This window comes from Ramularia collo-cygni (assembly GCF_900074925.1).
Source record: "Ramularia collo-cygni strain URUG2 genome assembly, contig: RCC_scaffold09, whole genome shotgun sequence".
Lineage (NCBI taxonomy): Eukaryota > Fungi > Ascomycota > Dothideomycetes > Mycosphaerellales > Mycosphaerellaceae > Ramularia > Ramularia collo-cygni.
In genome coordinates this window covers 843,668-856,438 of record NW_019716263.1, presented here as the reverse complement: position 1 = coordinate 856,438, position 12,771 = coordinate 843,668, and the positions used below count along the sequence as shown (strand labels likewise).

The 12,771-nt window shown below is 53.1% G+C and overlaps 7 protein-coding genes; 2 read left to right on the top strand and 5 right to left on the bottom strand.

Moving 5' to 3' along the window:
- Positions 1–276: 276 nt before the first annotated feature.
- On the bottom strand, positions 277–1,185 carry RCC_06431 (related to NNT1 Putative nicotinamide N-methyltransferase, has a role in rDNA silencing and in lifespan determination; the record flags this gene model as incomplete). XM_023771694.1 has 2 exons in its annotated part: positions 277–797; positions 864–1,185. 2 exons carry the CDS (start codon positions 1,183–1,185, stop codon positions 277–279), a joined length of 843 nt encoding a protein of 280 aa, XP_023627462.1.
- A 279-nt stretch (positions 1,186–1,464) lies between these two features.
- RCC_06430 (uncharacterized protein) lies at positions 1,465–2,263 on the top strand (the record flags this gene model as incomplete). XM_023771693.1 has 4 exons in its annotated part: positions 1,465–1,579; positions 1,632–1,738; positions 1,792–1,870; positions 1,920–2,263. The coding sequence occupies 4 exons, from the start codon at positions 1,465–1,467 to the stop codon at positions 2,261–2,263; spliced, it is 645 nt and encodes a 214-aa protein (XP_023627461.1).
- An 80-nt stretch (positions 2,264–2,343) lies between these two features.
- Positions 2,344–3,072, bottom strand: RCC_06429 (uncharacterized protein; the record flags this gene model as incomplete). XM_023771692.1 has 2 exons in its annotated part: positions 2,344–2,427; positions 2,485–3,072. 2 exons carry the CDS (start codon positions 3,070–3,072, stop codon positions 2,344–2,346), a joined length of 672 nt encoding a protein of 223 aa, XP_023627460.1.
- Positions 3,073–3,314: 242 nt separating this feature from the next.
- RCC_06428 (uncharacterized protein) lies at positions 3,315–4,438 on the bottom strand (the record flags this gene model as incomplete). XM_023771691.1 has 6 exons in its annotated part: positions 3,315–3,325; positions 3,382–3,576; positions 3,737–3,902; positions 3,956–4,195; positions 4,252–4,271; positions 4,324–4,438. 6 exons carry the CDS (start codon positions 4,436–4,438, stop codon positions 3,315–3,317), a joined length of 747 nt encoding a protein of 248 aa, XP_023627459.1.
- A 1,516-nt stretch (positions 4,439–5,954) lies between these two features.
- RCC_06427 (uncharacterized protein) lies at positions 5,955–7,476 on the top strand (the record flags this gene model as incomplete). XM_023771690.1 has 6 exons in its annotated part: positions 5,955–6,105; positions 6,230–6,345; positions 6,398–6,498; positions 6,562–6,694; positions 6,747–7,240; positions 7,296–7,476. The coding sequence occupies 6 exons, from the start codon at positions 5,955–5,957 to the stop codon at positions 7,474–7,476; spliced, it is 1,176 nt and encodes a 391-aa protein (XP_023627458.1).
- A 1,528-nt stretch (positions 7,477–9,004) lies between these two features.
- On the bottom strand, positions 9,005–10,708 carry RCC_06426 (uncharacterized protein; the record flags this gene model as incomplete). The annotated part of the gene is made up of 1 exon (XM_023771689.1): positions 9,005–10,708. One exon carries the CDS (start codon positions 10,706–10,708, stop codon positions 9,005–9,007), a length of 1,704 nt encoding a protein of 567 aa, XP_023627457.1.
- A 1,157-nt stretch (positions 10,709–11,865) lies between these two features.
- RCC_06425 (uncharacterized protein) lies at positions 11,866–12,555 on the bottom strand (the record flags this gene model as incomplete). XM_023771688.1 has 3 exons in its annotated part: positions 11,866–12,188; positions 12,248–12,409; positions 12,462–12,555. 3 exons carry the CDS (start codon positions 12,553–12,555, stop codon positions 11,866–11,868), a joined length of 579 nt encoding a protein of 192 aa, XP_023627456.1.
- Positions 12,556–12,771: the final 216 nt, after the last annotated feature.

Sequence of the window (12,771 nt, the reverse complement as noted above, 5' to 3'; positions counted from 1 at the left end):
ACGACTGCAAGTCGCCGCATAACCAATACTTACTGTAGTACCTTTGCAAACTGTGAGGCAACCTGATCAGGACCTTGATGCGGGTTCAGTGACTACTCCTGGCGAATCCCTCTGTTGCCAGGCCCAAAGAGGCAGCGTTTCGTCGTTTGCCTGATCTACGCCGAGTCTCGCATACGTGGTCGCAGCGGATATGTAGCATCCGTTCGGACTTCAACCTGCGACTTCCCGTGGTGTAACATGCAAGGCTGTGGTAGGCTTCCATACCTTTTCGCAGTATCACGCCGTCCTTCGCTTCAGGATAGCAAGGACTAACCACCTCTTCCTCTCGGTATGATTCTCGAGTCCGCCGTCCCGCTCTTTGGCCCATTCTCTCCTGTTTCCAGCAACGTCCTCTTCATRAATGTGCTCCACCTCCAGTCCCTGTGATTCAGCCTCGTCAAAGAAGCCAGCGAGTTTTGCACGCCCCGTGTGAAATCCTGCAATGGCCAAGACTCTCGCATCAGGAGAGGTGTGGAGGAGGTGAAGCATGGAACGGACGAGGTTCTCATGTTCCCAAGGCATCCAAAAACAGTCTGCGGCCAGCACAATATCGAACGCATGCGTATTCTTCACGGCAAATTCCGATGAGCAGTCTCCCCATGTGTAGCCCTGTACATGGCACCGCGATTTGGAATCGGGAGCAATCGCCTTCTGCAAATTTCGCGAGATGTTGTCGAGAAGCTCTTTGGCCGGGTAGTCTGATATGACGACTTCTCGTGCTCCTGCAAGACATGCGATTATGCCGCTCAAGCCAACGCCTAGTCCATGAAAAAGGATACCATCAGCTCGCTCTTCCTGTTGCCGTAGTATTCATATATCCGCACCTGCTCCCAGCTCAAGTACACGTTGGTTCTTCACACTCCACTGCGCATCTTGTGGGTCTTCTGAGCTGACAAGCTCGGCCATTTTGATTCCAGCATTCCACAGGTAATGTGCAAAGAGTTTGCGGTCGTCTTCATTCTCAGGATCCGCATTTCGGAGTTCAATCTCGCCAAATCTCGCGGACTTGTAGACGATGGTGCTGCGATCATCGCCGTGCATGACCCGGGAGTCGTCAGTGAAGATGAGACCTGCCGCGAATGCGAAAATGTCTTCCACATCCTCGTCGCCATCTGGCGGGATGACCTGAACGAGATCCGTAAGCATCTCGTGCGCCGGCAAGGATGTCTGTGAATGGTGCAGAACTCCGTACAGACTCCCTTGCAGATTGGTTGTGGCTGATGCGAAAAGATCGTGGCGCGAGATTTGCACGTGGGCTGCTTTGCCTGCTTTGGGAGGAGGAGGGAGAGCTTCCTTCCTTCCATCGTCAGCTCATACCCGAGAACGTCAACATGAATCAGAGCTTCGGCATTCCTTCAACGGTTTGAAGATCTCACAGTTAAGTCCCTTCTCATCACTTTCATTCCCACTTCAATAGCAAAAACCATGGTCTACACACTGATCAGCGCCACGCCATCTCCCTATGCCCGTAAGGTACGGATAGCGCTTGYGGAAAAGGGCATTCCCTTTGAGCTTCAGACAGAAGTTCCTTGGGACTCGAGTAAGCGAGAGCAAGGCGTTCTCAACAGTATTGTCTTTGACACTTCATACAGCCACCGAGACTCCAAAGTATAACCCATTGGAGAAATTGCCCGTGCTCGTTGACCAGCATGGAAAGGCTGTCTACGAAAGCCATTACATTCTCGAATGGCTTGAGATTGTGTGTATCACTAAGGCTGGAGCTATTAGCAGAGACTCATGTGTGTTTCACAGAAACATCCGGAGAAACCCCTGATGCCACAAGATGTGGAAGAGAGACTATTCGCAAAGCAGGTAGAAGTCGTTGCAGATGGTAACATTCGGTCTCCCGTCTTGGAATACCAGAGTCTGACTGAATGTAGGCATGTGCGATGCTCTCCTCCTAGCATTATTCGAAATGAAAAGGGAGCCAGAAAAGCAGAGTGAGCCGTGGAGAGCAAGACAGATGAGAAAGGTAGATGGAGGCCTAAAGGCATTGGCCGAATGGGTCGATCAAAGCAAGACTGGCTTCATCATTGGTGATTCACTCACGCTAGCCGATATCGCCGCTTGCAGTGTTTTGGGCTACATGGCTATGAGGTGGACTGATCACCCTTGGATGACGACCTACSCGCACTTGAAGGCATACTGGGAGAGACTGGATGCCAGGGAGTCCTTCGCGAACACCAGGCCTTCGCTTCATGTGATGAAGGATGCGGTTGTATGAACATGACCACTCGCTAAGACGATTGGATAAATGCAGTGGTATATGGCTTAATGCAAATGCTGATCCGATACAACAACCCTCTAGTAGTCTCTGCGCACATACTCGACTGGACCGTCGTAATTGTGGCGTCCATATACGTAGTAATACGTGGACGCGAATGCAACCTGCGAGGGGAGTGATTAGTGAATATTCGCAAGCCAACTTTCTAGATCGATACTCACCACAACGCCGTACACCAAGCAAGCCCAGTTCATGTCAACGGGGGCTGGGCTGGGTAAGGGTGGGAAGAACAAGAACACATAAGCCACCACGAGAAAGATGCAGGCAATGATGTTTACAGCCATGCCCCATCTTCCGAGACTCCACTTCGAATGTGGAAACCTCTCGCCACGGATTCTCTTCGCTATTACTGTGCCAATGACCACCAGATAGCTGGTGAAGAGCGAAGTGGCAGAGATGGATAGGATGACGTTGAAGGCGACCGTGGAGCCGATGATGAWCAAAGCAAGCAGGCAAGTGAATGCCAGCGTGACATACACTGAGTTCGCCGGGACACCGTTGGGACGGACCCTGGAGAGGAACTTGTGGAATGGGAAACCCTTGTCGCGAGCGAAGGACCAGACTTGACGGGAGCTAGTGGTGACCTGGTTGACGGCGCAGAAGAAGTACATGAGCATCATGACGAGAACAAGGACAATGGTGGCGGCTCTCGATCCGGTGATTCTGTAAATCATCTCGGCCCAGGGCTGCCCTGTGCCAAGTGGACCTCCATCTTTAGTGAGTGCTTCGATGTCGCCGATATTGAACATGAAGGTGATGATTGTGATCAATCCTAGGCAGTAGTTGATGCATGAAGCCGTGAAGATTGCACGTGGCAGAATGTAGCTTGCGTCCTTTAACTCTTCGGCCAAGTGGACGGCGCTGTCGGCTCCAAGGTATGTTGTTGTTGGTCCGACGATGCCAATCAAGGTGGCCAGTCCCAAGTTGCCCCATTCGTTGCTGCATATAGAGGTATATAATCAGCAAAAATGTCAAACGGCTTTTCCTTTCATCAAACATACCCTGGAATCTACATTAGCGATGCGGGAAACAGGAAGGGGAAATAGTCATATACATACCGTCGCTGAAGCGTGTAAAGGTGATTTCTGCGGACTCTCTGGGGCCAAAAACCCACATGATCACAATAAAGGCGCAGAACCCGAAAATGTGCACGAAAACTGCGAGACCCTCCAGGATTGGAAGCTTGCCGATCGCGAAAGTGTTGAAGGAGATGGCGGAAAGCACATACGCCATTGTCAGGAGCGCAGCGTGCCCTGGGAGAAGCAAGGTCAGTTCTGATGCAGACGCAAAGGGCAGAGCTGTCGATAGGAGAAATCTTCAACGAGAGCGGCATCTTCAGCTGCGCTTTCTATCGACTGACGAGCCACTCTGCTGAGGATGTCCCGTCTCGAGACAATCCTCAATTGTACTCACATCCTTGGTAATGGTAACCTGGATGAGCCAACGCAATCAGCGCAACGACCTGCTGTGCTCCGACAAAGGCAACTGTGGGCATAGCTGCCTGCCATCCCAGTGCACACAGCCATCCGACTGCGTAACTCAATGGCCTTTGTAGGTGGGCAGGTGCAAATTCAGAGACCTTTGCATCGCAGCCTTAGCAGGGTAAATATTCGCGGGCAAGAGGCAACTCACCCAGTGATACTGGCCACCGCTGGTCGGTGCCATGGAAGAGAGCTCGGCCATTGACAACATGACGAAGAACATGCCAATGGTGACAACAAGCGTGAGCCAAATGGCGCCAGCAGTGCCACCATTTGCGAGCGAGAAGACGCTGGTCGTCAGGGAGAACTCCCATGTCAAGCCGAGAACGATGACATATCCAACAATGGAGAAGAACCGGAATCGTCGCTTGAGTTCTTGTTTCTTGCCAAGCTGTAGATGGTGGTCAATATTTCGTCCGAGAATGTAAGGAGTGGCGCATAATCTACCCTTCGCATGTCACGATTGTCTATTTTTCACATCAGCAACTGAAACTCTGCAGTACGACCCGAGTAACTCACCATGTGTCGGATCATAGCTCCTACCCTCCGCCTGCTTTTGTTCGCTGTCGGTATCAACATCTTGCGATGAGATCTCGTGCCCCTTCGAGTACTCGTCCAATTGCTCGTTCTGCATCTCGAGTAGAGTAGCTTTGCGCAGTACGCACGACAGGTAGATCCGACCCAGAGAAAAGAGCGAACTTAATGCGTGAGCGATGAGCGCCACTATTATACTGCAGGTGGAAGAGAAGAATTAGAACCTTGAAATGGTGCGTCGACTATCAGACGCCTTCTGTCCGCCTTCGGGAAATGGACGACGATCAACTCGAACGCTCCTCTCACCATGCCATGCGCCATGCACGCTGAGTTGCCACGTTCACTGGGCGGGCACATCCACTTGGAAGCACGGACCTTACGTGCTGCCGTGATAGACATATCAGCTCAGCYGCAGTTGTCGTTCCGGGTAATAACACATGTCCGGGATCTTGGTCCCTTTTAGACCGTGGGTCCGCATCACGCATCCGACTGCTGCGGCTGCGCCGACTCCATGGCATGCGGAGTACCAACGTTTCAAACAGTCCCGGATCCGTGATATTATAAGGATTGGATCTTGGCCATCCGGCCGCAGTAGTGATCAACACCCGCGCGGGTGCAGCGGCGGGCTTCTAGCTTGGGAGCTGAGTGAACTTTGTCGCCCTTGATGCAGAAGCTCCCCTCGCAGCGCGATTTTGCTTCGCAATCCGCAAACCGACGATTATGTGTCTCAGCACGGAGGGGGAGTACATGGATGGCTTATATCAATTCGTCATTGGTTGTTTCTACCGTTAAAGCACAAGTGATGACTGAGCGCTTGGAAACATGGTGGACGGTCTGAGCTTTGAGCACTGCATGGCGAGCTAGCAATCTTCCCATGCAGCAGGAGGTACAGTAGATGGTGATGTGATGCTGGTGAGGAGGGTCGTCGAAATCTCTTTGACGGAACCGACTATTCATGGATGCGAGCTTGAGCAGAGATGCATGACCGACTGTTACCCGATCTTGATGAAGCCTCAAAGACCGCAGAGCGCCTCATCACGCGGCTGGGAAAAGTCTTGTAATATGATGGTGGATGGCTGAGGGCGAGGACTGCGCTTGGAGGTCCGTCCCTTTGGTGGACGCAGGGAAGCATTGAAAAGATCCGCCGACTGGGTGCGATCAATTTAGAGTTACGCTACGGACTCTGCTACCCGGTTATTTAATCAAGCGGATCCAGGCCCCGGGTGCCTCGGAGGCTTTCTGCGACAGCCGAGCCATCATCGTGCTTTGACGCTTTCGAGATAAGCGGGATGTTTGCATGCGCCATGTCTTTCCAAGCCCAAGGACCATACTTTGATGGCAGCCGCCAAGAAGCTGTCGAAGACGCAGTTGCGTTCTCCGTGTTCGCAGAGCGCGACATCCTCCTGCGATTCATCCTGCAGCATGCCCCGGTTCAAGTCATCTCTAGCCATGTACACGCTGATCTTTCGCGGCCCCTAAGTGTTGAGTGAAAGAAAGATCGTCTGGTCAAAATTGCCGGCTCGCCTGCCCACCTCATTCCGGGTCAGACAGTGACACATCTGTATACCGTACTCTGCTCAACTTGCAGGCAGGGCCAGACCGCCGGGCGACCGACTATGAGTGCAGGCTTCGACACACCAAGCCACCTCGATCATCGGGGCTGGGTATGGGTCGCTGGGATTCTTGCGCTAGTTTACTCGCTGCTGTGTCTGGCCGCCAGGGCAGTCGGGAAATGGGGTCTGCTGTGGTACGATGATATTGTCCTGGGTAAGATACTCAAGGGCAGAGGGCATGCAGGGTAGCCCAAAGGTAGTTCTTGAGCTACGCCGTGCCTCTGTCCATATGGAAACTGTTTGAGACATCGCTGACCAGTATACCCTTCGTTCTGTAGGGATATCTTATCTCGCCGCGGTAGTCAGCTGGGGATTGATATTCGCCTCGCTTGAACAAGGCTTGGGTGTGTCGAATCTGACATTGTCGTCTTCGGAAGTCGAGAGCGCAGCGAAGGTATAAATGTTCCCAATAGCTTGATTGTATCACGCAAACTGACGCGAATCAGCTATACTTTGCATCTCGAATTCCATTCTTCATCAGTCATTGCCTCAGTAAGGTGTCCATTCTCATCTTTACGCGCCGTATATTTGCGGGAGACATWTACAAGTAAGTTCCGCGAGGACCTAATCTAACCATGGAGCTTCATATACTAACAATCTGCTCGAACAGGGAGAACATGATCTTCGGAATATCCTACTGTGTTTGTATCTTGTATGGGTTCCTCGGTGTTCTCCTCAGCTCTGCAGATTGTCGACCAGGACAAGCTCTTGTTGCCAGCGATGATGCTGTCTGTAACGCCAACGTGAGTATCCAAAACGTACATCTACTCAATTACTCACCAACATAACCTGTAGGTGGCACGTTGGACCGCCATCACCATCTTGGACGGAGTGAGCGAGATTTTCGTCCTAGCCATGCCAATCTGGTTCATCAGCAAAAATCAACTGAAAGCATCCAAAAAGAGAATTGTCGTCTTCGTGTACTGCTTCCGTGTTATTGACATTGGCTTCGGAATTGCGACTACGGTMTCATATTTCAACTTCCTTCGCAATGGCCAGGACAACATCGATATCGTGCCTGTGGTGGTCTGGGAGCTTGTTATGCTGACCTTCTCCCTCATCTCGGCCTCTTTCCCATGCCTGCGAACATTTCTCYGGGCCTTCATGTCACGAGGTGTGTTGACCATGTATGGCAACACTACGACCATCTCTGGATCAGACATGCGCTCGGGACAGCGAGATCATCATCCTAGTGTGCAGCTGAACTGTCTCCCGAACAAGTCCACGACACAATCGGACGGTGTGGATGAGGACGGGGTCCCTCGACAAGCGAGACTTCGACCGGAATGGTAAGTCGCAACGAGTGAATACGCTCAAGATCATATCATAACGATGCGTTTCTAGGGTGGAGTACCGAGTAGACGTTCGCGGAACCGACACCCGCCCGAAGAAGAAAAGCAGCGCTACTGGCGGTCTAGAAAGGCGTAGTGCCTCACGGAGTGCTCGACACAGCACAAGGCGGTCCGACGATTCGGATCGCATGATCATCCGCACCGAAACGACATATCGCGTGGAAAGCAGATAAGCTCTTCACGTTGAAACGCATGCCCCTATTTGAGAAAAGCATGTCCTTGGCATGCATTTATATGACAGCACGGGCGAGCTAGACCACCTAGCGAAACGAATTTGTCGCGCTTGACCGTGGTCCAGGTCCTGTACAGTGTACAATCAGCTTATAACGATATTCATGTAGATATGCCCCCTATGACACGACTTACAAAGACCACAAGTGTCGGATATTGGATCCTGTTGGATTCACGCCGCTGGGGGGGGAGGAAGCGCACCTGGCGGTTCCAAGGCAAAAGCATCGTCCTGCTGTAGCCAACTCCATACCTCAGTGTCGATTTTTGCAGCGCTGACTTCAATGTCATTCCAAAACAGGTTGTAAGCGGCGATGATGCTTCTGTGAACGCCGTCATCGGCGCAGGATCAGGCGGAGAGGCCTAAGTACATTGTGCTAGTCGGCGCTCAAGACCTGCTATCATCATTGATAACTACCAGCTCCACCTCCACACGACTGTTCCATGGCATGCGTTATTGGAGAAGTTCGCTGCGTATACTGGACCGCCGCCATACGTAGAGTTAGCTACCAGCATACCGACTGGATTGCCGAGACCGACTGGATACACAGCCTTGGTGTTGTTTGCTGTCCGATTGACAAAGGCAGTCAATTGGGCTTGGTTGGTGATATTGGACGAGTCGGAAGCAGTCATCACTGTTCATGACCCGTAATCGAGAAGTAAGAGCCGGAAGGGTTAGCAACAGAGCTGGCTGAGCGCTCTCCAAGACCATCTCAGGTTGAAAACGAGCAGGAACATTCCCGCTGGTGTGGTCTTTTGCATCTGGCATCACACGTCTTACACCCTTCACTAAACTTACAATGCTCTGATTGTTATTCCATCCAGCGTGGGACCGTGGAAGACGATATCTGATCTGATGTTGTCTACTTCGGAAGGGAAAATCCAAAGGCAGCCGCCGTATTGTACTCTTGAACCAACAACCTGGCTTTATCTTGAGCAACGACTACCTCGAAGAACTTGAGAGTTCCGTCCTCCCATACTTCAGCGTACTCCGCAGCCAATTGCTCCCAGTCTTCGTGTCCRGTACGAGTGCCAGCGGCGGAACGTGCTGCGATCGATCGGAGTGCAAACCTTGTACGCCATACCAGGCCCTAGCGTGTATGTCATGAAGTGTTGCAGTGTGGTCCTTGAAAGTCAGTCAGTACGCTGCTCGTCGACTTCCAATACCTACCCTCTGGTTAGGTAGCAAGGCAATACGCCCCAGACAAGTGAACACAATCAAACACAATGTGCTCTTTTCGAGTATTTACACAGCAAGGTATATACACAACGCAATCGTCGTCAGCATCGCTCATTGGGGGAATCGGTAACAAAACATGCCCAAAAAACGCCGGAGGAAACCTCGCTGATGCCGCTGCAACAAAACATTCCAGAACCACTTTTCCCGTGGACCGTGGCATGCAAAACACCATGTCTATTCCAAGACAGGCCGTAATCCTCTATCTTCTCCTCGTCGTGCTGCCTTCCTCGTCTTTACATCCATCCAACGAGATTCAACACTTGCTGAACATCTTTCTCTTTGATCGTGTTGAAGCTCAGGGCGCGGACTTGACTTCCCTTTCTCAATCTCGCAACCCCAGCGGTGACCTTCCACGCCTCGGACTGGTCCAGAATGAAGAAGTACTTCTTGTTGTCCACATCTCTCGAGCACGCCCTGAAGAGGTGAAGTCCGTTCTTCCCGCTACCCTCCTCCACCAACTTCAGCGACCAGGCCTTGACATCCCACTCCCTCTGTGGAACCTCCCGAATGTCATCATCAATGAAGAGTCCCTCGGTTTCGATGTTCAAAATCAGACCATCTGTCACTGGACCCTGACCAGAGACAAGCTGTGAAATAGGTCGCAGTGGAGACTTGTCGCTGAAGAGATAGACTGCCTTGATCTGGATTTTGTGCGGGTCACTCGTGGAGTATGGACCTCTGTGAGAAGGTGGAGGAGTGGTGCGTGCCGTACTATGGCTGGGTGCGTAACTGCTCTCACTAAGACCAGAGATGGACGAGGCAGCCGTGTTGTACGTCGAGGCTTTCTTGAGCGGTGTGTCGTATGGGCGGTAGGAGTGTGCGTCCTCAGTGCCACCGGCGGATTTCGCAGTGGGTCTCTCATACTTGGCCGAGGGCGTGATGGGCGGCTTGACCGGTGAGGCAGGCTTGTCCTTTTCCGCCTGCCGCTTCTTCTCCCACTCTGCCTTCTCCGCCTGTCGCTTCTTCTCCCACTCTTCCTTGTCCCGTGCGGCCTTTTCCCGAGCCTCGCGCTCGCGGGCCTCCTTCTCCCGGAGCTGTTTTGCTGCCTCCAACTTGGCTTTCTCGCGCTCGAGACGTTCCTTAGCAATGCGCTCTCTCGCTTCTCGCTCCCGCTTTTCCTTCTCTCTTGCTCGTTGTTGCTCCCACTTCTCCTGCTCGGCCTTGATCTTAGCAAGGCGATCCGCCTCTTCCCGTGCTTTTAGAAGTTCCTCGCGTCTCTTCTTCAGCYCCTCGGCTCGTTTCCGCTCCTCCTCGCGCTTGCGTGTTTCCTCTCTTGCCTTTTCCCATCCACTCGGTGACGCCGGACGAGGCTTTGATTGTGGTTGCGGTTGCGGTTGTGGTTGCGGCTGTGGTTGAGGCGGCGGTGCAGAGTGTGACTGTGGTTGCGGCGGCGGTGCGTGTGAATGTGACTGTGGTGATGGCTGTGGTCCTGGTTGTGGCGGCGGCGCATGCTGTCCTGGTTGCGGTGGAGGGGCTTGCCATCCACTCGGCGGGGGTCCACCTGCGTAATGACCTTGCTGCTGATATTGCCCGCCAGCACCAGGCCCTCCTCCTCGACCAGCGCCTGCCCCTCCCTCAAACTTGGCACCAGATTTGCTCTCCGCCTGAGTCTTGCCAACAGCCCACGCTCCAATACCCACAGCGAGCATGAGACCCACCATTCCCAATCCCCCTCCGTTTCCTACCGCTAGCCCATACAACTCGCGCAGCAGCGGCGTCGAGATGTTGTAGATGTAAATTACCACAAAGGTGCAAGCGCATCCGGCGATGAAGCTGTTCATGTGTGGCTGCAATGAAGGCAAGTATAGGAAGCCTCCTCCGGATGCATGTGGTGGTATTACGAAGATATCGTAGTTGCCGGGGGGAAGGCCACTGCCGGGTTGTGACGAGCGAGGCTGTTCGCCATGAGGCGGCGGCGGTGGCGGGGGCGGCTCCATCTCTTCCCTGCCACCGACTGCCTACGGTCAGGGCGCAGTTTCACCGTGCTGGGTTGGATGCGGCTGGCGCCGTTGCGGCCTGGATATGTTTCTGCAAGAGCGCCGTTATCGCGGTGGAGGCATCAGGTGTTGGGAAAATGTTGTCGTCGTCTTCGGCGGCCGTGGAAACCTTTGCTTACGGGACTTCAAGTTTGAGCTTGAAAGTCGGCTTCGCTTCCGTTGCAATTCGCACAAACACGGCGAAACTTGAATCAATCCAATATCTCGAGTACCCACTCTCGAGTTTCCTCGAAGGGAAGAAAGCGTTGATCTCGTTGCGGTAGAGCGTTGTGAGCTCACACCACCTTCGACACGGCCCGACGGAAAGCTGCAGGGCTGGGCCTTGGAGCGATGGAAGATCACGAAATGCCACCAGCCGTTCCCCGCAAAACGGAGTGAGGGATGACTCGGATGAGGTTGTTGGAGATGGAGACGATGAGACGTGAGGAGAAGAGGCCTGTCGTCGAAAAGGAACCATCTGTCCACTTCGACAACACACACACACCATGCTAGTTTCTACAAGGTACGAGGCCAATAGGACGCGATGCCTCCGTTTTAGACGATTCCAATCGCTAGCATAAGTGTGCCCACCCTTGGCSGGCCTATGACTTCAGTTTGTACGACGCGCTCGCTGCAGCTACAATGCAACCATAAGCAAGGTGGATGCTTTGTACTGCACACCGCTTTCGTAGCTCCCATCTTCATCGTGTTGTTTTCGGCAAAACACGTCGTTGCTATGGTGTCATGCCGTGAACCTTACCGCGAAGGTACTTCGGTACCAACTGAACTGCCGAAACGTGTCTGCCGGGGAGCACGAGCCGACGAGAGGTACCTTGTATCAGTGGAAGATGGAGGGGCGTGGTTGTTTGTTGCTCTGTTGAATCAAGCAGATGGAACTGGGGTTAATACTGCAAGCGTAATTCATGCTGATAATACATCGTAAGGTATCCTCGGTCCCCCTTTCGAGGGAAGAAGACGACGTTGGTCCCAGCCACCGCGTCCACACTAGCCATAAGCTGACATTCCCACCTGCTGGAACCGCTCCCGTTTGACCAGCCAGCGCAGGTATGTTTCACAGCTTCCCCGCGTCCTGTTGCAAAGGCACAGGTCAAGGACTCTCACATCCGGTTCGCACCAGCCGAGAACGAAAAGGTAGCGGGCACGACCTCCGTCCTCTCCACAGCCGCCCAAGTCGCAAGCAGGGAACTGACAGCCGCAATCACGACTTTGCCCAGGTTGATAGTAGCCCACTTGTCGACAAGAGCATGCGCAGTCTCCTCCTTTGGCACTCCATCCTCCGACGCGGTGATTGCCAAAGACTGAACCTTTGCTTCGAGCTTCCGGCTGATGGGCTCGTCGAGGAAGTACGCGTAAGGTAGAAGCGTGAGAAGCAGGCTTGCGGATGTCGTGTACAGAATCGAGGGTTTAGTMCAGGCGTCATCTGCGACAAAAGATGTCAGATGCTGGTGACCACACTGCTTGATCAAAGCATATACAAACCGCGATAAGCAAAGTAGCTGAAGACACTAGAGCTGAGAAGCGCAATAGCCGGAGCCACGAACTTGTCGGTATCGAACTGCTTCTTCCATTGTTTGACAAGGAGTGGAGCTGGAGCTTCGAGGAGAGCTGGAGTGGTGGAGAAGCTGGCTGCGAACGTCTTGCCTGGGTGGATGTCAGTCTCGGTGAGATATCGTGCGGCAGTGATGTTTGATACCAGTCAGAAATGCGGTCGAAGTGAGACCGAGCACCTGAGCGACTCTGAGTCCAGCGCTTGGGCTGTCAATGAAGAAGGTGCCGTTATGAGACATGTTGTCGTTGGCGTTGATGTGTAGGTTGTGTGTGCGTGCAAGTGGAGTTGACGGTGGTCTGGTGTTGGCAGTGAACAATACAGGTGTGGAAGACGAGGCGTGAACAATCGCTTGTGAGAAGCCACTGCCCTTGCGTCGTGTAAGGTCCCCGAAACAAGGCAGCTGTGCAGGGTCGAAGCTCACGACGGGAGCTTACATCATGCGCTCAGATTTGCA